Below are 27,133 nucleotides of genomic sequence, written 5' to 3' on the forward strand. Positions count from 1 at the left end.
AGAGCAGTGGAGAGCAGTGGAGAGCAGTGGAGAGCAGTGGAGAGCAGTGAAGAGCAATGGAGAGCAGTGGAGAGCAGTGGAGAGCAGTGGAGAGCAGTGGAGAGCAGTGAAGAGCAATGGAGAGCAGTGGAGAGCAGTGAAGAGCAGTGGAGAGCAGTGGAGAGCAGTGGAGAGCAGTGGAGAGCAGTCAAGACCTGGGTTCTGAATGGGTTCCATGAACTTTATATGATTTTAAGCAGAAAATAATGTTATCCAGAATGTTCATAGTCATTTACAGAGCTGAGCATTTCTCAGCATTTGAAACTAGATGTGTCCCAGATGTCTCTGGTCAAAGTATTGCCCTATATAGGGAATAGGGAGCTATGTGGGACCTATACAAACTTGTGTTCCAGTCCACCAAGCTTAGAAGTCACTGAGGTCTGGTGATCACGTCTTTTATACAGTGGTATGGAAGAAAGGTCAATGCTATTCCTCATAGTGGAAGGCTAATTGGAACTTTAAACACGTACGCACACACACACACACAGACACACACACTTCATTAAATAGCTCAATTTCCGGCAAATGGCTTGGCCTGTTGATATCACATGGCTTGGTCTGCTGATATCACATGGCTTGGTCTGCTGTTACCACATGGCTTGGTCTGCTGATACCACATGGCTTGGTCTGTTGATACCACATGGCTTGGTCTGTTGATATCACATGGCTTGGTCTGTTGATACCACATGGCTTGGTCTGCTGTTACCACATGGCTTGGTCTGCTGATACCACATGGCTTGGTCTGTTGATATCATATGGCTTGGTCTGTTGATATCACATGGCTTGGTCTGTTGATATCACATGGCTTGGTCTGCTGATACCACATGGTCTGCTGTTACCACATGGCTTGGTCTGCTGATACCACATGGCTTGGTCTGCTGATACCACATGGCTTGGTCTGCTGTTACCACATGGTTTGGTCTGCTGTTACCACATGGTCTGCTGTTACCACATGGCTTGGCCTGTTGATATCACATGGCTTGGTCTGCTGATACCACATAGCTTGGTCTGTTGATATCACATGGCTTGGTCTGCTGATACCACATGGCTTGGTCTGCTGATATCACATGGCTTGGTCTGTTGATATCACATGGCTTGGTCTGCTGATACCACATGGCTTGGTCTGTTGATACCACATGGCTTGGCCTGCTGATACCACATGGCTTGGTCTGCTGATACCACATGGCTTGGTCTGCTGATACCACATAGCTTGGTCTGTTGATATCACATGGCTTGGTCTGCTGATACCACATGGCTTGGTCTGCTGATACCACATGGCTTGGTCTGCTGATACCACATAGCTTGGTCTGTTGATATCACATGGCTTGGTCTGCTGATACCACATGGCTTGGTCTGCTGATACCACATGGCTTGGTCTGCTGATACCACATGGCTTGGTCTGCTGATACCACATGGCTTGGTCTGTTGATATCACATGGCTTGGTCTGCTGTTATCACATGGCTTGGTCTGCTGTTATCACATGGCTTGGTCTGCTGATATCACATGGCTTGGTCTGCTGTTATCACATGGCTTGGTCTGCTGATACCACATGGCTTGGTCTGCTGTTATCACATGGCTTGGTCTGCTGTTATCACATGGCTTGGTCTGCTGATACCACATGGCTTGGTCTGCTGATACCACATGGCTTGGTCTGATGATATCACATGGCTTGGTCTGCTGATACCACATGGCTTGGTCTGCTGATACCACATGGCTTGGTCTGTTGATATCACATGGCTTGGTCTGTTGATACCACATGGCTTGGTCTGTTGATATCACATGGCTTGGTCTGTTGATATCACATGGCTTGGTCTGTTGATACCGCATGGTTTGGTCTGCTGATATCACATGGCTTGGTCTGCTGATACCACATGGTCTGCTGTTACCACATGGCTTGGTCTGTTGATACCACATGGCTTGGTCTGCTGATACCACATGGTCTGCTGATACCACATGGCTTGGTCTGCTGATATCACATGGCTTGGTCTGCTGATACCACATGGCTTGGCCTGCTGATACCACATGGCTTGGTCTGTTGATACCACATGGCTTGGCCTGCTGATACCACATGGTCTGCTGATACCACATGGCTTGGTCTGCTGATATCACATGGCTTGGTCTGCTGATACCACATGGCTTGGCCTGCTGATACAACATGGTTTGGTCTGCTGTTACCACATGGTTTGGTCTGCTGTTACCACATGGCTTGGTCTGCTGTTACCACATGGCTTGGTCTGCTGATATCACATGGCTTGGTCTGCTGATACTACATGGTCTGTTGATACCACATGGTTTGGTCTGCTGATACCGCATGGCTTGGTCTGCTGATATCACATGGCTTGGTCTGCTGATACCACATGGCTTGGTCTGCTGATATCACATGGCTTGGTCTGCTGATACCACATGGCTTGGTCTGTTGATATCACATGGCTTGGTCTGCTGATATCACATGGCTTGGTCTGCTGTTACCACATGGCTTGGTCTGCTGATACCACATGGCTTGGTCTGCTGTTACCACATGGCTTGGTCTGCTGATACCGCATGGCTTGGTCTGCTGATACCACATGGTTTGGTCTGCTGTTACCACATGGCTTGGTCTGCTGATACCGCATGGCTTGGTCTGCTGATATCACATGGCTTGGTCTGCTGATACCACATGGCTTGCCCTGCTTCAACCCATTCACTTTGAAAAAAACTCTGGGACCTCTTAGTGCACAATATACAGTATTATTTTCAACTGCCATTCATGTCTCTCTCTCTCTCTCTCTCTGCCTCTCTCTCTCTCTGCCTCTCTCTATATCTCCCTCTCTCTCTCTGTCTCTGCCTCTCTCTCTCTGCCTCTCTCTATGTCTCTCTCTCTCTCTCGCTCTCTCTCTCTCTCTCTCTCTCTCTCTCTCTCTCTCTCTCTCTCTCTCTCTCTCTCTCTCTCTCTCTCTCTCTCTCTCTCTCTCTCTCTCTCTCTCTCTCTCTCTCTCTCTGCCTCTCTCTCTCTCTCTCTCTCTCTCTCTCTCTCTCTCTCTCTCTCTGTCTCTGCCTCTCTCTGTCTCTGCCTCTCTCTTTCTCTCTCTCTGCCCCTCTCTATATCTCCATCTCTCTCTCTATCTGTCTCTATGTCTGTCATTCTCCCACTCTCCCTCTCTATCTCTAACTCCCTCTATCTCTATCTCTAACTCTGTCTCTGTCTCTGTCTCACTCCTCTCTCTCTCTCTCACTCTCTCTCTCTCTTTCTCTCTCTCTCTCTCTAGGTGTTGTGAGGTACCAGCCACAGCCCAGTGCTGGATCCCAGAGGGCCATTCAGTGTGGTAAGGACCCCCAGGACCCCCGAGGGTGGATGGATCGCTTCAGGCCGAGGCTGACGAGGCCGGGGCCAGAGATCAGGACGGGGTTGTCCTCCTCCTCCTACCAAGCCTGCCTCTGGTTGGGTCTGCTCTCCGTGGCCGCAGCCTTCAAGTGCGCAGAGGGCGCACGCACCACCCCCAGCCCCGCCACCACAGACTCCCACAATGCCACCTGCTCCGAGGGCACGTCCAGGTGCAAGCCAGGAATCGTCCTGCCCATCTGGTACCCTGAGGACCCCTCCATGGGGGATAAGATGGCCCGAGTCATCGTCTACTTCGTAGCTATGATCTACATGTTCCTGGGAGTGTCCATCATAGCGGACCGCTTCATGGCGGCCATCGAGGTCATCACCTCCCAGGAGAAGGAGATTATTATCAAGAGAGCTAACGGAGAGACCGCCACCGCTACCATCAGAGTCTGGAACGAGACGGTCTCCAACCTCACCCTCATGGCCCTGGGTTCTAGTACCCCTGAGATCCTGCTGTCTGTCATCGAAGTCTGCGGACACGACTTCGTAGCTGGCGAGCTGGGGCCGTCTACGATTGTCGGCAGCGCTGCCTTCAACACGTTCGTGATCATCGGCCTGTGTGTGTCTGTGATCCCCGAGGGAGAGACGAGGAAGGTGAAGCATCTCAGAGTGTTCTTTGTGACGGCGGCGTGGAGTATCTTCGCCTACATCTGGCTCTACATGATCCTGGCGGTGTTCAGTCCCAACGTGGTCCAGATATGGGAGGGGCTGCTAACCCTGGCCTTCTTCCCCATCTGTGTCATCCTGGCCTGGGTAGCCGACAGACGACTCCTCTTCTACAAGTTCATGCACAAGAAGTACCGCGCCGACAACCACCGCGGCGTCATCATCGAGACCGAGCACGAGCGCTCCAAGAGCATCGAGATGATGGACGGTGGCGGCAAGATGGTCAACTCACACTTCGCCCACGACGGAGGCGTCGCCCATAACCTCATCAGCCTGATCGAGGGGAAAGAAGTGGACGAGTCTCGGCGGGATATGATCCGGATCCTGAAGGACCTGAAGCAGAAACACCCAGAGAAGGAGATGGACCAGCTGGTAGAGATGGCTAACTACTATGCCTTGTCCCACCAGCAGAAGAGCCGAGCCTTCTACCGCATCCAGGCCACGCGCATGATGACGGGCGCCGGGAACATCCTGAAGAAGCACGTGGCGGAGCAGACCAAGAGGAGCGCCAGCGTACACGAGGTGTGTGTGGTGGGGGAGGACGTCGAGGAGTACGTGTCACGGATCGCCTTCGAACCCGCCGTGTACCAGTGCCTGGAGAACTGCGGCGCCGCCCTGCTGGCCATCTCCAGGAAGGGCGGCGACATGGCCAATACCATTTACGTGGATTACAAGACGGAGGACGGCTCGGCCAACGCCGGCGCCGACTACGAGTTTACGGAGGGCACGGTGGTGTTCAAGCCCAGCGAGATCGTCAAGGAGATCAGCATCGGAATCATCGACGACGACATCTTCGAGGAGGACGAGCACTTCTTCGTACGTCTCAGCAACGTGCGCGTCCTGGAATCAGACGAGGATGAGACGCTACTGTCCCCCAACTCTCTCCCGTACCCTAAAGCCCTGCTGGGGTTCCCGTCCGTCGCCACAGTTACCATCCTGGACGACGACCACGCCGGGATATTCACCTTCGAGAGCGACACGTGTCAGGTGAGCGAGAGCGTGGGCGTGATGGAGGTGAAGGTGCTGAGGACTTCGGGCGCGAGGGGGACAGTCATCGTGCCCTATCGTACCATGGAGGGGATCGCCAAGGGAGGAGGGGAGGACTTTGAGGACACCTACGGAGAACTGGAGTTCAGGAACGACGAGACCTGGTAAGAGACACACTTTTATTTCATTTTAATATGATTGATTGATTCATGGATTGATTGATTGGTTGACTGATTGGATGAGTAATTCATTAATTAATGGATGGATTGATTGATTGGTTGATTGATTAGTGGATTGATTGGTGACTGATTTTTGTCTAGCAAGGGGCAACATTACTTGTGGATTGTTTGGTGGGATTGTGATTGGTCATTTTAGTGGTTTCAAAGATCTACTTTATTATAAATTCACCTGGGAGGGCTGGATGGTGGGAGGAGATCTGGGTCGACCCCTTTAAATTGTGGTGATCAATGTATTTTTCCCTGTTGATTTAAAATGGGGGGGGGGGGTTCCCTATTTATTTAACAATGGGGTTTTGGTATTGTTCACACTATCGGGATCAACTTATGTTAGCTTGTACACAAGATACTTTCTATAGTAGAACAGTAGAATTAGAGTTGGTTACGCAGATATCCTGTGTAGCTCAGTCGGTACAGCTTGATGCTTGCAACACAAAAGGCTCAGAGTTCGCTTCCCGCTGGGACCACCCATACGTAAATTGTATTGTCGTGAGACTGTAAGTCGCTCTGTGTAAAGTCATCTGCTAAATGGCATGATCTTTTTCTCTCTCTTTCACCTTTCACCTTTCACCTGTTGCTACACAGGATGTTGATGTAGGAACTCAATGACACCTTTTATTAAGTCATATACAACGTCTCCATTCATTTCTCTTTCTCTCTCTCTCTCTCTCTCTCTCTCTCTCTCTCTCTCTCTCGCTCTCTCTCTCTCGCTCTCTCTCTCTCTCTCTCTCTCTCTCGCTCTCGCTCTCGCTCTCGCTCTCGCTCTCTCTCTCTCTCTCTCTCTCTCTCTCTCTCTCATCAAGTCCTCTTTACAGTCATCCTGTGTGTGTTGCGTGCAATAGAGAGCCCTGATGCTGAGGCAAGTCCTAGCTGTCTGTTTTCTGGAGAATATAGCACTGACTGTGCAGAAGCACTACAGAAATGTACTGTAATCTGCACAGAGGTCTACATCATGATTGACACAGCATTAACTGTAGTGTAGTGTAGTGTAGTGTAGTGTAGTGTAGTGTAGTGTACTGTACTGTAGTGTTGTGTTGTGTAGTGTAGTGTACTGTAGTGTAGTGTAGTGTAGTGTACTGTACTGTACTGTACTGTAGTGTAGTGTTGTGTAGTGTACTGTACTGTACTGTACTGTAGTGTAGTGTCTCTCTATGTAGTGTAGTGTAGTGTAGTGTAGTGTTGTGTAGTGTAGTGTACTGTAGTGTAGTGTAGTGTAGTGTACTGTAGTGTAGTGTAGTGTAGTGTAGTGTTGTGTAGTGTACTGTAGTGTAGTGTAGTGTAGTGTACTGTAGTGTACTGTAGTGTAGTGTCTCTCTATGTAGTGTAGTGTAGTGTAGTGTAGTGTAGTGTACTGTAGTGTAGTGTTGTGTAGTGTAGTGTAGTGTAGTGTTGTGTAGTGTACTGTACTGGAGTGTAGTGTCTCTCTATGTAGTGTAGTGTAGTGTTGTGTAGTGTAGTGTAGTGTAGTGTAGTGTAGTGTAGTGTAGTGTACTGTAGTGTAGTGTAGTGTACTGTAGGGTAGTGTACTGTAGTGTAGTATAGTGTAGTGTAGTGTAGTGTGTAGTGTAGTGTAGTGTAGTGTAGTGTAGTGTACTGTAGTGTAGTGTAGTGTACTGTAGTGTAGTGTAGTGTAGTGTAGTGTAGTGTAGTGTAGGGTAGTGTACTGTAGTATAGTGTAGTGTAGTGTAGTGTGTAGTGTAGTGTAGTGTACTGTAGTATAGTGTAGTGTAGTGTAGTGTACTGTAGTATAGTGTAGTGTAGTGTAGTGTGTAGTGTAGTGTAGTGTACTGTAGTATAGTGTAGTGTGGTGTAGTGTGTAGTGTAGTGTAGTGTAGTGTAGTGTGTAGTGTAGTGTGTAGTGTAGTTGTGTATCACAATCTAGATCACACAATCTAGATCACACCATCTAGATCACACCATCTAGATCACACCTTCTAGATCACATCATCTAGATCACACCATCTACACACCATCTACACACCATCTACACACCATCTAGATCACACCATCTAGATCACACCATCTAGATCACACCATCTAGATCACACCATCTACACACCATCTAGATCACACCATCTAGATCACACCATCTACACACCATCTAGATCACACCATCTACACACCATCTAGATCACACCATCTAGATCACACCATCTACACACCATCTACACACCATCTAGATCACACAATCTAGATCACACCATCTAGATCACACCATCTACACACCATCTAGATCACACCATCTACACACCATCTAGATCACACCATCTACACACCATCTAGATCACACCATCTACACACCATCTAGATCACACCATCTAGATCACACCATCTACACACCATCTACACACCATCTACACACCATCTAGATCACACCATCTAGATCACACCATCTACACACCATCTACACACCATCTAGATCACACAATCTAGATCACACCATCTAGATCACACCATCTAGATCACACCATCTACACACCTTCTACACACCATCTAGATCACACCATCTACACACCATCTACACACCATCTACACACCATCTAGATCACACAATCTAGATCACACCATCTACACACCATCTACACACCATCTAGATCACACCATCTAGATCACACCATCTACACACCATCTAGATCACACAATCTAGATCACACCATCTACACACCATCTACACACCATCTAGATCACACCATCTACACACCATCTACATACCATCTAGATCACACCATCTACACACCTTCTAGAATACACAATCTAGATCACACCATCTAGATCACACACATTCACTTTGCTGTCACTTGACTCCCCTCTACACTGGGGTGATGCAACTAGACTACACAACCTCTACAACTAGCATCATTGAGACAGATGTTGTGTAGTTATGCAGGGTTCAGGTTGTGTAGTTATTACAGGGTTCAGGTTGTGTAGTTATTACAGGGTTCAGGTTGTGTAGTTATTACAGGGTTCAGGTTGTGTAGTTATTACAGGGTTCAGGTTGTGTAGTTATTACAGGGTTCAGGTTGTGTAGTTATGCAGGGTTCAGGTTGTGTAGTTATTACAGGGTTCAGGTTGTGTAGTTATGCTGGGTTCAGGTTGTCTAGTTATTACAGGGTTCAGGTTGTGTAGTTATTACAGGGTTCAGGTTGTGTAGTTATTACAGGGTTCAGGTTGTGTAGTTATTACAGGGTTCAGGTTGTGTAGTTATTACAGGGTTCAGGTTGTGTAGTTATTACAGGGTTCAGGTTGTGTAGTTATTACAGGGTTCAGGTTGTGTAGTTATTGCAGGGTTCAGGCTGTGTAGTTGTGTAGTTATTACAGGGTTCAGGTTGTGTAGTTATTACAGGGTTCAGGTTGTGTAGTTATTACAGGGTTCAGGTTGTGTAGTTATGCAGGGTTCAGGTTGTGTAGTTATGCAGGGTTCAGGTTGTGTAGTTGTGTAGTTGTGCAGGGTTCAGGTTGTGTAGTTATGCAGGGTTCGGGTTGTGTAGTTATTACAGGGTTCAGGTTGTGTAGTTATTACAGGGTTCAGGTTGTGTAGTTATTACAGGGTTCAGGTTGTGTAGTTATTACAGGGTTCAGGTTGTGTAGTTATTACAGGGTTCAGGTTGTGTAGATATTACAGGGTTCAGGTTGTGTAGATATTGCAGGGTTCAGGTTGTGTAGATATTACAGGGTTCAGGTTGTGTAGTTATTACAGGGTTCAGGTTGTGTAGTTATGCAGGGTTCAGGTTGTGTAGTTATTACAGGGTTCAGGTTGTGTAGTTAGTACAGGGTTCAGGTTGTGTAGTTATTGCAGGGTTCAGGTTGTGTAGTTATTACAGGGTTCAGGTTGTGTAGTTATTACAGGGTTCAGGTTGTGTAGTTATTACAGGGTTCAGGTTGTGTAGATATTACAGGGTTCAGGTTGTGTAGATATTGCAGGGTTCAGGTTGTGTAGATATTACAGGGTTCAGGTTGTGTAGTTATTACAGGGTTCAGGTTGTGTAGTTATGCAGGGTTCAGGTTGTGTAGTTATTACAGGGTTCAGGTTGTGTAGTTATTGCAGTGTTCACGTTGTGTAGTTATTACAGGGTTCAGGTTGTGTAGTTATTACAGGGTTCAGGTTGTGTAGTTATTACAGGGTTCAGGTTGTGTAGATATTGCAGGGTTCAGGTTGTGTAGTTATTACAGGGTTCAGGTTGTGTAGATAGGCAGGGTTCAGGTTGTGTAGTTATTACAGGGTTCAGGTTGTGTAGATATTGCAGGGTTCAGGTTGTGTAGTTATTGCAGGGTTCAGGTTGTGTAGATATTGCAGGGTTCAGGTTGTTTAGTTATTACAGGGTTCAGGTTGTGTAGTTAGGCAGGGTTCAGGTTGTGTAGTTATTGCAGGGTTCAGGTTGTGTAGATATTGCAGGGTTCAGGTTGTTTAGTTATTACAGGGTTCAGGTTGTGTAGTTATGCAGGGTTCAGGTTGTGTAGTTATGCAGGGTTCAGGTTGTGTAGTTGTGTAGTTGTGCAGGGTTCAGGTTGTGTAGTTATTGCAGGGTTCAGGTTGTGTAGTTATTACAGGGTTCAGGTTGTGTAGTTATTACAGGGTTCAGGTTGTGTAGTTATTACAGGGTTCAGGTTGTGTAGTTATGCAGGGTTCAGGTTGTGTAGTTATTACAGGGTTCAGGTTGTGTAGTTATTACAGGGTTCAGGTTGTGTAGATATTACAGGGTTCAGGTTGTGTTGTAGCTTTATCCTAGGTATTCCTTGAAGAGGTGGGGTTTCAGGTGTCTCCGGAAGGTGGTGATTGACTCCGCTGTCCTGGCGTCGTGAGGGAGTTTGTTCCACCATTGGGGGGCCAGAGCAGCGAACAGTTTTGACTGGGCTGAGCGGGAACTGTACTTCCTCAGTGGTAGGGAGGCGAGCAGGCCAGAGGTGGATGAACGCAGTGCCCTTGTTTGGGTGTAGGGCCTGATCAGAGCCTGAAGGTACTGAGGTGCCGTTCCCCTCACAGCTCCGTAGGCAAGCACCATGGTCTTGTAGCGGATGCGAGCTTCAACTGGAAGCCAGTGGAGAGAGCGGAGGAGCGGGGTGACGTGAGAGAACTTGGGAAGGTTGAACACCAGACGGGCTGCGGCGTTCTGGATGAGTTGTAGGGGTTTAATGGCACAGGCAGGGAGCCCAGCCAGCAGCGAGTTGCAGTAATCCAGACGGGAGATGACAAGTGCCTGGATTAGGACCTGCGCCGCTTCCTGTGTGAGGCAGGGTCGTACTCTGCGGATGTTGTAGAGCATGAACCTACAGGAACGGGCCACCGCCTTGATGTTGGTGGAGAACGACAGGGTGTTGTCCAGGATCACGCCAAGGTTCTTAGCGCTCTGGGAGGAGGACACAATGGAGTTGTCAACCGTGATGGCGAGATCATGGAACGGACAGTCCTTCCCCGGGAGGAAGAGCAGCTCCGTCTTGCCGAGGTTCAGCTTGAGGTGGTGATCCGTCATCCACACTGATATGTCTGCCAGACATGCAGAGATGCGATTCGCCACCTGGTCATCAGAAGGGGGAAAGGAGAAGATTAATTGTGTGTCGTCTGCATAGCAATGATAGGAGAGACCATGTGAGGTTATGACAGAGCCAAGTGACTTGGTGTATAGCGAGAATAGGAGAGGGCCTAGAACAGAGCCCTGGGGGACACCAGTGGTGAGAGCGCGTGGTGAGGAGACAGATTCTCGCCACGCCACCTGGTAGGAGCGACCTGTCAGGTAGGACGCAATCCAAGCGTGGGCCGCGCCGGAGATGCCCAACTCGGAGAGGGTGGAGAGGAGGATCTGATGGTTCACAGTATCGAAGGCAGCCGATAGGTCTAGAAGGATGAGAGCAGAGGAGAGAGAGTTAGCTTTAGCAGTGCGGAGCGCCTCCGTGATACAGAGAAGAGCAGTCTCAGTTGAGTGACTAGTCTTGAAACCTGACTGATTTGGATCAAGAAGGTCATTCTGAGAGAGATAGCAGGAGAGCTGGCCAAGGACGGCACGTTCAAGAGTTTTGGAGAGAAAAGAAAGAAGGGATACTGGTCTGTAGTTGTTGACATCGGAGGGATCGAGTGTAGGTTTTTTCAGAAGGGGTGCAACTCTCGCTCTCTTGAAGACGGAAGGGACGTAGCCAGCGGTCAAGGATGAGTTGATGAGCGAGGTGAGGTAGGGTAGAAGGTCTCCGGAAATGGTCTGGAGAAGAGAGGAGGGGATAGGGTCAAGCGGGCAGGTTGTTGGGCGGCCGGCCGTCACAAGACGCGAGATTTCATCTGGAGAGAGAGGGGAGAAAGAGGTCAAAGCACAGGGTTGGGCAGTGTGAGCAGAACCAGCGGTGTCCTTTGACTTAGCGAACGAGGATCGGATGTCGTCGACCTTCTTTTCAAAATGGTTGACGAAGTCGTCTGCAGAGAGGGAGGAGGGGGGGGGGGAGGGGGAGGAGGATTCAGGAGGGAGGAGAAGGTGGCAAAGAGCTTCCTAGGGTTAGAGGCAGATGCTTGGAATTTAGAGTGGTAGAAAGTGGCTTTAGCAGCAGAGACAGAAGAGGAAAATGTAGAGAGGAGGGAGTGAAAGGATGCCAGGTCCGCAGGGAGGCGAGTTTTCCTCCATTTCCGCTCGGCTGCCCGGAGCCCTGTTCTGTGAGCTCGCAATGAGTCGTCGAGCCACGGAGCGGGAGGGGAGGACCGAGCCGGCCTGGAGGATAGGGGACATAGAGAGTCAAAGGATGCAGAAAGGGAGGAGAGGAGGGTTGAGGAGGCAGAATCAGGAGATAGGTTGGAGAAGGTTTGGGCAGAGGGAAGAGATGATAGGATGGAAGAGGAGAGAGTAGCGGGGGAGAGAGAGCGGAGGTTGGGACGGCGCGATACCATCCGAGTAGGGGCAGTGTGGGAAGTGTTGGATGAGAGCGAGAGGGAGAAGGATACAAGGTAGTGGTCGGAGACTTGGAGGGGAGTTGCAATGAGGTTAGTGGAAGAACAGCATCTAGTAAAGATGAGGTCAAGCGTATTGCCTGCCTTGTGAGTAGGGGGGGAAGGTGAGAGGGTGAGGTCAAAAGAGGAGAGGAGTGGAAAGAAGGAGGCAGAGAGGAATGAGTCAAAGGTAGACATGGGGAGGTTAAAGTCACCCAGAACTGTGAGAGGTGAGCCGTCCTCAGGAAAGGAGCTTATCAAGGCATCAAGCTCATTGATGAACTCTCCAAGGGAACCTGGAGGGCGATAAATGATAAGGATGTTAAGCTTGAAAGGGCTGGTAACTGTGACAGCATGGAATTCAAAGGAGGCGATAGACAGATGGGTAAGGGGAGAAAGAGAGAATGACCACTTGGGAGAGATGAGGATCCCGGTGCCACCACCCCGCTGACCAGAAGGTCTCGGGGTGTGCGAGAACACGTGGGCAGACGAAGAGAGAGCAGTAGGAGTAGCAGTGTTATCTGTGGTGAGCCATGTTTCCGTCAGTGCCAGGAAGTCGAGGGACTGGAGGGACGCATAGGCTGAGATGAGCTCTGCCTTGTTGGCCGCAGATCGGCAGTTCCAGAGGCTACCGGAGACCTGGAACTCCACGTGGGTCGTGCGGGCTGGGACCACCAGGTTAGGGTGGGCGCGGCCACGCGGTGTGAAGCGTTTGTATGGTCTGTGCAGAGAGGAGAGAACAGGGATAGACAGACACATGGTTGACGGCTACAGAAGAGGCTACGCTAATGCAAAGGAGATTAGAATGACAAGTGGGCTACACGTCTCGAATGTTCAGAAAGTTAGGCTTACGTTGCAAAAAATAAGAATAAAATACAAGATCTTATTGACTAAAATGATATAGTACTGCTGGCTGGTGAAGTAGCCTGGCTAGCAGTGGCTACGTTGTTGAAAGTGAAGCTGGCTAGGTAACCTCGACAATTTCACTAAATTTCTCTAAACTACACAATTATCATGGATACAAGGACAGGAAAGACAACTAGCTAACACTACGCTAATCAAGTCGTTCCGTTGTAATGTAAGTTTCTACAGTGCTGCTATTCGGTAGAAGTTGGCTAGCTAGCAGTGTTGGCTAGGTAGGAGGACGGCAGCGCGGCAGGCGAAAAATAGCTGGCTAGCTAACCGATAATTACTCAAAGCTACACAATTATCTTAGATAAAAAGATAGCAAAGAAAACTATGTAGCTAGCTAACACTACACAAGTCAAGTCGTTCCGTTGTAATATAATCGTTTCTACAGTGCTGCTAATCGGTGGCTAGCTGGCTAGCTAGCAGGGTTGACTACGTTACGTTAGGGCGAGAATACCTGGCTAGCGAACCTCAGCGAACCTTGATAACTACACAATTATCACCGATACAAAGACGGCTATGTAGCCAGCTAAGTAGCTAGCTAAGATCGAACAAATACAAATCAAAGATAGCAAAGACAACTGTGTAGTCAGCCAACACTACACTGATCAAGTCGTTCCGTTGTAATGCACTCGTTTCTACAATGCTGCTATTCGGTGGCAAGCTGGCTAGCTAGCAGTGTTTGGCTACGTTGCGTTACGTTAGGGCGAAAATAGCTGGCTGGCGAACCTCAATAACTACACAATTATGTTTGATGCAAAGACGGCTATGTAGCTAGCTAAGATCAAACAAATCAAACCGTTGTACTGTAGTGAAAATGAAAATCAGACCGTTGTACTATAATGAAATGTAATGAAAAGTTTATACTACTATTAGTTGTGCAGTTATGCAGTTATTCTTGATACACACGGGAAACTGTTGAGTGTGAAACAAACCGGTTCCTGGCACCTACTACCATACCCCGTTCAAAAGACACTTAAATATTTTGTCTTGTCCATTCACCCTCTGAATGGCACACAGACACAATCCATGTCTCAATTGTCTCAAGGCTTAAAACTCCTTCTTTAACCACCAGTCTCCTCCCCTTCATCTACACTGATCGAATTGGATTTAACCGGTGGCATCAATAAGGGATCATATCTTTCACCTGGATTCACCTGGTCAGTCTGTCAGGGAAAGAGCAGGTGTTCTTAATGTTTTGAGGTTGAGATGTGTTGAGAGAGTCGCCCGCATAAGAATACACTTAACAGTATACAGAAACCTTGTGTGTCCATAAATGGAACCCTATTCCCTATGTAGTGCACTACTTTTGACCAGGGGCTCATGTCCCATATTGAACCTTATTCCCTATGTAGTGCACTACTTTTGACCAGGGCCATGTCCCAAATGGAACCCTATTCCCTATGTAGTGCACTACTTTTGACCAAGGGCTATGTCCCAAATGGAACCCTATTCCCTATGTAGTGCACTACTTTTGACCAGGGGCCATGTCCCATATTGAACCCTATTCCCTATGTAGTGCACTACTTTTGACCAGGGCGTCATGTCCCAAATGGAACCCTATTCCCTATGTAGTGCACTACTTTTGACCAGGGGCTCATGTCCCAAATTGAACCCTATTCCCTATGTAGTGCACTACTTTTGACCAGGGGTTCATGTCCAAAATGGTTTCCTATGTGCTTTTGACCAGGGGAAAGTGGTACACTACACAGTGAATAGGGGACCGTGTGGGACACATCCTCTGTCCTCTTATTCAGAAGCCTCTGGTCCTTCTGCTGCAAAGGATTGTGGCATACCAAGACTGTCACAATCTCCGGAACATTCCATAATTACTGTTGGTGGTGGGTAATTAATTAGTTAGATTCCATTTGCATCAAAAAAGAAGAATGGGGGAAAAAAATATTTTTTCTCTCTCTCTCTCTCTCTCTCTCTCTCTCTCTCTCTCTCTCTCTCTCTCTCTCTCTCTCTCTCTCTCTCTCTCTCTCTCTCTCTCTCTCTCTCTCTCTCTCTCTCTCTCTCTCTCTCTCTCTCTCTCTCTCTCTCTCTCTCTCTCTCTCTCTCTCTCTCTCTCTCTCTCTCTCTCTCGCTCTCTCTCTCTCTCCCCTCTTCCTCTCCCCCACCCCTCCTCCCCTCCCTTCTGTAATGTGTAGTTGTCCCCTCCTCCTCCTCTCCTCTCCTCCCCTCTTCCCCTCTGTAACGTTGTAACCGTCTTGCCTCTCGGAGTGACAGGACACATGTCCACACCTATCCCCTTCCTACGGACCACTCAGCTCTTCTCCTGCCAAGATATAACCCTGCTGCAGTCAGTATGTGTATCCCACATGACATCCTATCCCCTAAATAGTGCACTACTTTTGACCAAAGCCCTACGGACCCATTTAGTGTGCACCCGGGCAGTTAGACCCTCCGCTTCAGGCTTTACACTACGCCGTAGTCCCAAATGGCACCCTATTCCCTATGTAGTGCACTACTTTTGACCAGGGCCCTAGTCAAACGTAGTGCACTATGTAGGGAATAGGGTGCCATTTGGGATGTGACTAACCCTGCAGCAAGACATGCACTGTCACGCTCATATACACTAGACAGACATTCTCACTGGTAAACCAGGTACATAGACAGACAGTCTCACTGGTAAACCAGGTACATAGACACCCATTCTCCCTGGTAAACCAGGTACATAGACACCCATTCTCACTGGTAAACCAGGTACATAGACAGACAGTCTCACTGGTAAACCAGGTACATAGACAACCATTCTCACTGGTAAACCAGGTACATAGACAGACAGTCTCACTGGTAAACCAGGTACATAGACAACCATTCTCACTGGTAAACCAGGTACATAGACAGACAGTCTCACTGGTAAACCAGGTACATAGACAACCATTCTCCCTGGTAAACCAGGTACATAGACAGACAGTCTCCCTGGTGAACCAGGTACATAGACAACCATTCTCCCTGGTAAACAAGGTACATAGACAACCATTCTCCCTGGTAAACCAGGTACATAGACAACCATTCTCACTGGTAAACCAGGTACATAGACACCCATTCTCACTGGTAAACCTGGTACATAGACAGACAGTCTCACTGGTAAACCAGGTACATAGACACCCATTCTCACTGGTAAACCAGGCCTGTCCCTAATTCCTTTTACATCTGGGGCCGGTTTCCCTGACACAGATAAAAGTCCTGACACTAAAAAACAATAGATCATCTTTATTGAGAATGCTTTTCAGTCCCTGACTAGGCTTAATCTGGGCTTAATCTGGGTTTAATCTGGGCCTAATCTAGGCTTAATCTGGGTTTAATGTGGGCCTAATCTAGACTTAATCTGGGTTTAATCTGTGATTTCACTATACATTGCAATCGGACCCCTTGACTTTTTTACACATTTTGTGTTACAGACTTATTCTAAAATGGATTAAATCCTTATTTCCCCTCATCAATCTACACACAATACCCCATAATGACATCACAATACTCCATAATGACATCACAATACCCCCCAACGACAAAGGGAAAACACGTTTTTAGACATTTTTGCAAATGTATTAAAAATTTAAAATACTTATGTACATAAGTATTTAGAGCCTTTGCTATGAGACTCAAAATTGAGCTCAGGTGCATCCTGTTTCCATTGGTCATCCTTGAGAAGTTTCTACAACTTGCAGCCCACCTGTGGTGAATTCCATTTGATTGGACATGATTTGGAAAGGATGAGGTCTATATAAGATCCCACAGTTGACAGTGCATGTCCAGAGCAAAAAACAAGCCATGAGGTCCAAGGAATTGTTTGTAGAGCTCAGAGACAGAATTGTGTCAAGGCACAGATCTGGGGAAGGGTATTTCTGCAGCATTGAAGGTCCCCAAGAACACAGGGGCCTTCATCATTCTTAAATGGAGGAAATTTGGAACCACCAAGACTCTTCCTAGAGCTGGCCGCCCGGCAAAACTGAGTAATTGGGAGAGAAGGGCCTTGGTCAGGGAGGTGACCATCAACCCGATGGTCATTCTGACCGAGTTCCAGAGTTCCTCCGTGAAATGGAGAACCTTCCAGAAGGATAATCATCTCGGCAGCACTCCACCAAACAGGACTTCATGGTAGAGTTGGCCAGACGGAAGGCAGTCCTCAGTAAAAGGCACATGACAGCCCACTTGGAGTTTGCCAAAAGTCACCTGAAGACTCTCAGACCATGAGAAACAAGATTATTTTGTCTGATGAAACCAAGATTTTACTCTTTGGCCTGAATGCAAGCGTCACGTCTAGAGGAAACCTGGCACCATCCTTACGGTGAAGCATGGTGGTGGCAGCATCATGCTGTGGGGATGTTTTTCAGCGGCAGGGACTGGGAGACTAGTCAGGATCGAGGGAAAGATGAATGGAGCAAAGTACAGAGAGATCCTTGATGAAAACCTACTCCAGAGCACTCAGGACCTCAGACTGGGGCAAAGGTTCACCTTCCAACAGGACAACGACCCTAAGCACACAGCCAAGACAATGTTTTGGGACTCTGAATGTCCTTGAGTGGCCCAGCCAGAGCCCGGACTTGAACCCGATCGAACATCTCTGGAGAGACCCTGAAAATAGCTGTGCAGCGACGCTCCCCATCCAACCTAACAGAGCTTTCAGAGGATCTGCAGAGAAGAATCCGAGAAACTCCCCAAATACAGGTGTGCCAAGCTTGTGCGTCATACCCAAGAAGACTTGTGGCTGTAATCACTGCCAAAGGTGCTTCAACAAAGTACTGAGGTAAAAGGTAGGAACCACGTGTTTGATTTCTTTGATACCATTCCACTAATTCCGCTCCAGTTATTACCACAAGCCCGTTCTCCCCAATTAAGGACCCACCAACCTCCTGTGATGGCGAGACACATCCTTCAGTCTTAGTGGTAATTACTGGCAATAGGAGATGACATGAAATGATTCTCTAAAGCCTTAGTGCTCTCTCTCTCTCTCTCTTCCTCTCTCTCGCTCTCTCTCTTCCTCTCTTTCTTCTTCTCTCTCTTCCTCTCCCTCTCTCTATTCCTCTCTCTCTCTTCCTCTCCCCTCTCATCTCTCTCTCTTCCTCTCCCCTCTCTCTCTTTCTTTCTTTCTTTCTTTCTTTCTCTCTCTCTCTCTCTCTCTCTCTCTCTCTCTCTCTCTCTCTCTCTCTCTCTCTCTCTCTCTCTCTCTCTCTCTCTCTCTCTCTCTCTCTCTCTCTCTCTCTCTCTCTCTCTCTCTCTCTCTATTCCTCTCTCTCTCTCGGATTACTTGATTAGAGACCCACTGAGTCTCTCTCTCTCTCTCTCTCTCTCTCTCTCTCTCTCTCTCTCTCCCTCTCTCTCTCTCTCTCTCTCTCTCTCTCTCTCTCTCTCTCTCCCTCTCTCCCTCTCTCTCTCTCTCTCTCTCTCTCTCTCTCTCTCTAACTCAAATTGTCTCTATCCCAATTTTAATTTAAGGGGCTTTATTGGCATGGGAAACATATGTTTACATTGCCAAAGCAAGTGAAATGGATAATAAACCAAAGTGAAATAAACAATACAAAATTTACAGTAAACATTACACTTACAAAAAGTTCCAAAAGAATAAAGACATCTCAAATGTCATATTATTGTGGTCCCGTGTGGCTCAGTTGGTAGAGCATGGCGCTTGCAACGCCAGGGTTGTGGGTTCAATTCCTACGGGGGGACCGGGGTTCAATTCCCACGGGGGGACCAGGATGAATATGTATGAACTTTCCAATTTGTAAGTCGCTCTGGATAAGAGCGTCTGCTAAATGACTTAAATGTAAATGATATTATGACGATATACAGTGTTGCAATGATGGGCAAAGAGTTAAAAAAAAGTATTTACAATGGTGTTTGTTCTTCACTGGTTACAAATATTGCTGTTGTGATATCCCACTGTTATATTTCACCCAGTAGATATGGGGGTTTATCAAGATTGGATTTGTTTTCGAATTATTTATGGGTCTGTGTAATCTGAGGGAAATATGTGTCTCTAATATGGTCATACATTTAGCAGGAGGTTAGGAAGTGCAGCTCAGTTTCCACCTCATTTTGTGGGCTGTTTGCACATAGCCTGTCTTCTCTTCAGAGCCAGGTCTGTCATTGGAGGCCTTTCTCAATAGCAAGGCTATGCTCACTGAGTCTGTACATAGTCAAAGATTTCCTGAAGGTGGCACAGGGACAGGCTGAGGTACAAGGGTGGCTGGGACAGGATAGAAATTGCCACAATGGTGATTCCACTGCGAATGTGTATTCCGGAGACAGCGGTGTTGATCACTAGACCAACCGTCAGCGCGGCAGTAAGGAAGGCTTCCTATGATCTGAGATCACTAGGCCAACCGTCAGCGTGGCAGTAAGGAAGGCTTCCTATGATCTGAGATCACTAGGCCAACCGTCAGCGTGGCAGTAAGGAAGGCTTCCTATGATCTGAGATCACTAGGCCAACCGTCACCGCGGCAGTAAGGAATGCTATCTATGATCTGAGATCACTAGGCCAACCGTCAGCGCGGCAGTAAGGAAGGCTTCCTATGATCTGAGATCACTAGGCCAACCGTCAGCGTGGCAGTAAGGAAGGCTTCCTATGATCTGAGATCACTAGGCCAACCGTCACCGCGGCAGTAAGGAAGGCTATCTATGATCTGAGATCACTAGGCCAACCGTCAGCGTGGCAGTAAGGAAGGCTTCCTATGATCTGAGATCACTAGGCCAACCGTCAGCGTGGCAGTAAGGAAGGCTTCCTATGATCTGAGATCACTAGACCAACCGTCAGCGTGGCAGTAAGGAAGGCTTCCTATGATCTGAGATCACTAGGCCAACCGTCAGCGCGGCAGTAAGGAAGGCTTCCTATGATCTGAGATCACTAGGCCAACCGTCAGCGCGGCAGTAAGGAAGGCTTCCTATGATCTGAGATCACTAGGCCAACCGTCAGCGCGGCAGTAAGGAAGGATTCCTATGATCTGAGATCACTAGACCAACCGTCAGCGTGGCAGTAAGGAAGGCTTCCTATGATCTGACTTCTCTTTTCTTCTTCTTTTTGCTGCACTTCATGACCTCATCTGGTCAGCCAGTCAGTCATTCATTCAGTCAGTCAGTCAGTCAGTCAGCCAGTCAGTCAGCCAGTCATTCAGTCATTCAGTCTATCCTCATGACCTCATCTGGTCAGCTAGCCAGTCAGCCAGTCCGTTAGTCAGTCAGTCAGCCAGTCATTCCGTCATTCAGTCATTCAGTCTATCCTCATGACCTCATCTGGTCAGCCAGTCAGCCAGTCAGCCAGCCAGTCAGTCATTCAGTCTATCCTCATGACCTCATCTGGTCAGCTAGCCAGCCAGCCAGTCAGTCAGTTAGTCTATCCTCATGACCTCATCTCATTTATGGCCTCCTGAGTGGCGCAGCGGTCTAAGGCACTGCATCTCAATGCAAGAAGTGTCACTACAGTCCCTGGTTCAAATCCAGGCTCCATCACGTCTGGCCGTGATTGGGAGTCCCATAGGGCGACGCACAATTGGCCCAGCGTCATCGAGGTCTGGCCAGAGTAGGCTGTCATTGTCAATAAGAATTTGTTCTTAACTGAATTTCCAGGTTAAATAAATCTTTTTAAAATCTGGTCCAGTCATTCAGTTAGCCAATCTTCATGACCTCATTTGGTCCAGTCATTCAGTTAGTCGCATAACTTGGTGTCGGGCTCTGGCTCGCTATGAATCCTGGGAATGAGATAGCCGAGCCTCTTCTGACACTCGGCTTTATGACCTTTGGGCCTGGTCCTGTGTCAGGTGTCCTCTTGGCGTTAACACGGTAATAGGAGCTTTGGACAGGGCAGGCCTGTATTGTAGATTATAGTTTTTTTTTACAATCGCTAGGACCCATTTCTCAATATTTAGGTCACTTTTTCAAAACATTTCACACAGTGAGCACAACAGCAGTCTATGTGGGCTAAACTGTGGATCATGTTTCATTGCTTTGACACAAAATGCATTCAATGACTACATCTTTCAAATGTCATGAATTATTTTCTCACTCAGACACAACCGCCACCAAAACTCTATGTACCTACAGGCCAATGTGCACATGTTTACATACTCTTTTCAAAACTGTTAAAATTAAGTTTAAAACATAACACAAAATTGAATAAGACAACAATTACCTACATTTCTACAGTAATATCGTATTGAAATATATTCCAAATCTAAAAAATGTAATACTATCAAAACAATTAGACCAACCACAGCTGATTCCCGTTGTAGCTGAACACCTAACCAGGTGTTAGTCTTTCAGTTTCATTACCATCTGTACAAAAGGGAACATCTTAGGAATAATGCTGTAGTGTAATGTAAACATGGACCCAGCCAGAGAGAGAGAAGTGGCTGACAGAGGAAGAAGAGTGGCTGGGAGAGGAAGAGGGAGAGGGAGAGGGAGAGGGAGAAGAGTGGCTGGGAGAGGAAGAGGGAGAGGGAGAGGAAGAAGAGTGGCTGGGAGAGGAAGAGGAAGAGGGAGAGGAAGAGGAGTACGTATGCGTGGTGGAAGAAGACTGAGAGGAAGATCAAGAGCTGTAGTCTCAGACGAGATTAGGGCTACTATAACTGATCATGTAATAAATCCTGGTCTATCAACGAGAGAGGCTGGTCTGAGAGAGCAGACAAATCTGCAACGCTCAATAGTAGCATCTATTATGAGAAACTTCCGGGCAGAACAACAGGTAAGATGTGCATTCTGATCATCTGACTGAACTGCACATTACAGGAGCAAAGTGAGCAAAGCCTCCAAACCCACTTGTGTGTAATAGTTTTTGTATTTCTGCTTAAGACCTAACGGTTACCTCCCACAGACGGGAGAGGTAGGATTTTCACTGCTGTGCTGATTTTCACTGCCATCGGTGACATGGTCATCAGAAACAATGACATAAAACTCACAGAGATTCAGGACAGAGTGTCGGCAGACAACATTACATTTGGAAATATTCACAATGTAAGCATAACAACTATTTCTAGAGTCCTGAGAACATCATCAAGTCACGATGAAGCAGTTGTCCCCCTTTGAGAGGAACTCTGAACGAGTCAAGCAACTCAGGAACTAATATGTCCAGGTAAGAGGACTATAAAATACACAACTGGTTTTGATCAAAACCAAACAGGACACAATGGCATGTTTTAATGTATAATGTAAACTCCCGTAATAACTCTTATGTTGCCTTGTGGATGTATTTTAGAGAGTCATGGAGATTGAAGCCAGGCAAACACCCCACATATTCATCTTTGTGGACGAGGCTGGTTTCAACTCGGCCAAAACATGGCGGCGAGGAAGGAATGTGATTGGGAAAAGAGCCACAGTGGATGTCCCGGGCCAGAGGCGTGCCAACATCACAATGTGTGCAGCAATATCCTCTGATGGATTGCTGTTACACAAACCGCTAATTGGGCCATACAACACCGAGCGTCTCATTTCATTCCTGGGTGATCTCTATGGAAGGGTTGTGCCGGGTGAGGAAAGGGTTGCAACGAGGCGAAATCGGGCCAACGTTTGTAATTGAATGGAGACAACGTGGCATTTCACCACTCCCGTGCCGTCACAGAGTGGTATGCAGCCCATCCCAGGATGATGTCACTTTTCCTCCCACCTTACTCTCCATTCCTCAACCCCATAGAGGAAGTATTTTCCTCATGGAGGTGGAAGGTTCATGTCCACCATCCACATGATCAAATGTCCCTCCTGGACGCAATAAATGCTGGATGCCTGGACATATCTGCAGAAGATTGCCAGGGATGGACCAGGCACGCCAAAAGATTCTTTCCTGGGTGTATTGTCCAAGATGACATAAGTTGTGACGTGGATGAGAACCTGTGGCCAAATGCAAAAGACAGGGTTGACTAGCATTGCTACTGCATCTGTATCGGTAGATGGTGTATATACAAATGATGGTATTTTTGGAATCACTCCATGCCAAAATAAATGACATAAAACATATTGAAGCATATTGCATCGTGTCTGATTCATTCCTGTAACATAAACTGCAGTGAATTCTAAACAGAAGAGAGGTGTCATTCTTGTTTTGTAAAGACATTTTTACAGAAGACATTGTGTAATTCTTGAGTGACAACGCGTTCTTGTTGGGTGACAACCTTTGCTAGTGTTCTGGAAGAACGAGTTGATCTGAGACGTGTACGAAGTGTTTTGGGTAGTTTTAGTGCAATTTTGAATGTGAAATTAACTCCCGTGCCCAAGCTGAAAGTGGATTAGGAGAACTGTGTGAAGAGTTTTGAAAAAGTGACCTAAGTATTGAGAACTGGGTCCTAGCGATTGTAAAAAAAAAAAAAAAAAACTGTAACGGGTTGTCACAGACAGATCAGGTTCATATATCGAACATATTATTTTATACATTGTGATAGTACAGTGCAATAATGTTTCATACTTGTGTGTGATCCTAGTGGGAATTGAACCTAAAACATCGGTGGAGCTACCAGCTGTTCCATTGGTCTATTCCCAGGGTGCTGCTGTAAAGGCAGTCATTGCTGTTCTCCCCCTTAGACGAGGAGGAGCATGGATAGGACCAAGATGCGGATTGAGGGAAATAAGCCATCTTTTAATGGAAACAGCAAAACAACACACTACAAAACTACAAAACAACAAATGAGACTAACCTTCAACTGTCCTGTGAGGACACAGGAACAAACACCCACAAAAGCCTACTGCCTATGGCTACCTTAAATCTGGCTCCCAATCAGAGACAAATGAATGACAGCTGTCTCTGATTGAGACCCAATCTAGGCAGCCATAGGCATAACTAGACAACCTAACAAACACTATCCCATACACATACAACACCCATGGACTAACCAAACACACACAACATACAATGCCCACCCCAACTCACGCCCTGACCAACTAAACATAATCAAAATAACATAAAAATAGGTCAGGAACGTTACAGAACCCCCCCCTCAAGGTGCGAACGCCGGGCGCACCAGCACAAAGTCCAGGGGAGGGTCTGGGTGGGCAGTTGACCACGGTGGTGGCTCAGGCTGAGGGCGAGGTCCCCACCCCACCATAATCAATCCCCGCTTCTTTATCCCCCTCCCAATGACCACCCTCCCACTAACACCACCTAAATGAGCGACCAGCACCGGGAGAAGGGGCAGCACCGGGAGAAGGGGCAGCACCGGGACAAGGGGCAGCACCGGGACAAGGGGCAGCACCGGGACAAGGGGCAGCACCGGGACAAGGGGCAGCACCGGGACAAGGGGCAGCACCGGGACAAGGGGCAGCACCGGGACAAGGGGCAGCACCGGGACAAGGGGCAGCACCGGGACAAGGGGCAGCACCGGGATAAGGGGCAGCACCGGGATAAGGACCAGCACCGGGATAAGGGGCGGCAGGTCCTGGCTGAGGGACTCCGGCAGGTCCTGGCTGAGGGACTCCGGCAGGTCCTGGCTGAGGGACTCCGGCAGGTCCTGGCTGAGGGACTCCGGCAGGTCCTGGCTGAGGGACTCCGGCAGGTCCTGGCTGAGGGACTCCGGCAGGTCCGGGCTGAGGGACTCCGGCAGGTCCGGGCTGAGGGACTCCGGCAGCTCCGGACTGTAGGGCAGCTCCGGACTGTAGGGCAGCTCCGGACTGTAGGGCAGCTCCGGACTGTAGGGCAGCTCCGGACTGTAGGGCAGCTCCGGACTGTAGGGCAGCTCCGGACTGTCGGACGTCTCTGGCAGCTCCTGACTGGCGGGCGTCTCTGGCAGCTCCTGACTGGCGGGCGTCTCTGGCAGCTCCTGACTGGCGGGCGTCTCTGGCAGCTCCTGACTGGCGGGCGTCTCTGGCAGCTCCTGACTGGCGGGCGTCTCTGGCAGCTCCTGACTGGCGGGCGTCTCTGGCAGCTCCTGACTGACGGACGGCTCTAGCGGCTCCTGACTGACGGACGGCTCTACTGGCTCGGGACAGACGGGCGGCTCTAATGGCTCGTGGCAGACGGATGACTCAGACGGCGCTGGGCAGACAGATGGCTCAGACGGCGCTGGGCAGACAGATGGCGCTGGGCAGACAGATGGCTCAGACGGCGCTGGGCAGACAGATGGCTCAGACGGCGCTGGGCAGACAGATGGCTCAGACGGCGCTGGGCAGACAGATGGCTCAGACGGAGCTGGGCAGACAGATGGCTCAGACGGAGCTGGGCAGACGGGCCGTTCAGGCACCGCTGGGCAGACGGCAGACTCTGGCCGGCTGAGACGCACTATAGGCCTGGTGCGTGGTACCGGAACTGGAGGTACCGGGCTGAGGGCACGCACCTCAGGGCGAGTGCGGGGAACAGGAACAGGGCACACTGGACTCTCGTGGCGCACTCTAGGCCTGGTGCGTGGTACCGGAACTGGAGGTACCGGGCTGAGGGCACGCACCTCAGGGCAAGTGCGGGGAGAAGGAACAGTGCGTCCAGGGCTCTGGAGACGCACAGGAGGCTTGGTGCGTGGTGCCGGAACTGGAGGCACTGGGCTGGAGACACGCACCATAGGGAGAGTACGTGGAGGAGGAACAGGGCTCTGGAGATGGACTGGAAGCCTGGTGCGTGGTGTAGGCACTGGTGGTACTGAGCTGGGGTGGGAAGGTGGCGCCGGATATACCGGACCGTGAAGGAGGACACGTGCTCTTGAGCACCGAGCCTCCCCAACCCTACCAGGTTGAATGATCCCCGTAGCCCTGCCAGTGCGGCGAGGTGGAATAGCCCGCACTGGGCTATGCAGGCGAACCGGGGACACCACCTGTAAGGCTGGTGCCATGTACGCCGGCCCGAGGAGACGTACTGGAGGCCAGATACGTTGGGCCGGCTTCATGGCATCCGGCTCGATGCCCAACCTAGCCCTCCCAGTGCGGCAAGGTGGAATAGCCCGCACTGGGCTAAGCACGCGTACTGGGGACACCGTGCGCTTCACCGCATAACACGGTGTCTGACCAGTACGACGCCCTCTTACTCCACGGCAAGCCCGGGGAGTTGGCTCAGGTATCCAACCCGGCTTCGCCACTCCCCTTTAGCCCCCCCCCAAGAAATTTTTGGGTGAGCCTCTCGGGTTTCCAGCCACTCTGCCTTGCAAGCGCCTCATAATGCCGCCTCTCCGCTTTCGCTGCCTCCAGCTCCGCTTTGGGGCGGCGACACTCCACTGGCTGTGCCCAGGGTCCTTCTCCGTCCAGAATCTCCTCCCAAGTCCATTCCTCTTTTCCCCATTGCTGTAGTTCCTTTTCTCTCTCCTCAATCCGCTTGGTCCTGTTGTGGTGGGTATTTCTGTAAAGGCAGTCATTGCTGTTCTCCCCCTTAGACGAGGAGGAGCATGGATAGGACCAAGATGCGGATTGAGGGAAATAAGCCATCTTTTAATGGAAACAGCAAAACAACACACTACAAAACTACAAAACAACAAATGAGACTAACCTTCAACTGTCCTGTGAGGACACAGGAACAAACACCCACAAAAGCCTACTGCCTATGGCTACCTTAAATCTGGCTCCCAATCAGAGACAAATGAATGACAGCTGTCTCTGATTGAGACCCAATCTAGGCAGCCATAGACATAACTAGACAACCTAACAAACACTATCCCATACACATACAACACCCATGGACTAACCAAACACACACAACATACAATGCCCACCCCAACTCACGCCCTGACCAACTAAACATAATCAAAATAACATAAAAATAGGTCAGGAACGTGACAGAACCCCCCCCTCAAGGTGCGAACGCCGGGCGTTCCATTGTTCCATTGGTCTATTCCCAGGGTACTGCTGGAGCTACCAGCTGTTCCATTGGTCTATTCCCAGGGTGCTGCTGGAGCTACCAGCTGTTCCATTGGTCTATTCCCAGGGTGCTGCTGGAGCTACCAGCTGTTCCATTGGTCTATTCCCAGGGTGCTGCTGGAGCTACCAGCTGTTCCATTGGTCTATTCCCAGGGTGCTGCTGGAGCTACCAGCTGTTCCATTGGTCTATTCCCAGGGTGCTGCTGGAGCTACCAGCTGTTCCATTGGTCTATTCCCAGGGTGCTGCTGGAGCTACCAGCTGTTCCATTGGT

General features: G+C 49.0%; 1 protein-coding gene across 2 annotated transcripts in view; it reads left to right on the plus strand.

Moving 5' to 3' along the window:
• The window catches only part of LOC129813264 (sodium/calcium exchanger 3-like), a 155,295-nt gene that overhangs the window by 19,748 nt on the left and 108,414 nt on the right, over nt 1-27,133 (plus strand). For both annotated transcript variants that reach the window (XM_055865573.1, XM_055865574.1), the window contains exon 2: nt 3,286-5,224. In XM_055865573.1, the coding sequence (XP_055721548.1) occupies nt 3,372-5,224 (1,853 nt within the window). In that variant the 5' untranslated portion in view covers nt 3,286-3,371. The remainder of the gene's footprint in view (nt 1-3,285; nt 5,225-27,133) is intronic.

Source organism: Salvelinus fontinalis, chromosome 16 (genome assembly GCF_029448725.1).
Source record: "Salvelinus fontinalis isolate EN_2023a chromosome 16, ASM2944872v1, whole genome shotgun sequence".
Classification (NCBI taxonomy): Eukaryota; Metazoa; Chordata; class Actinopteri; order Salmoniformes; family Salmonidae; genus Salvelinus; species Salvelinus fontinalis.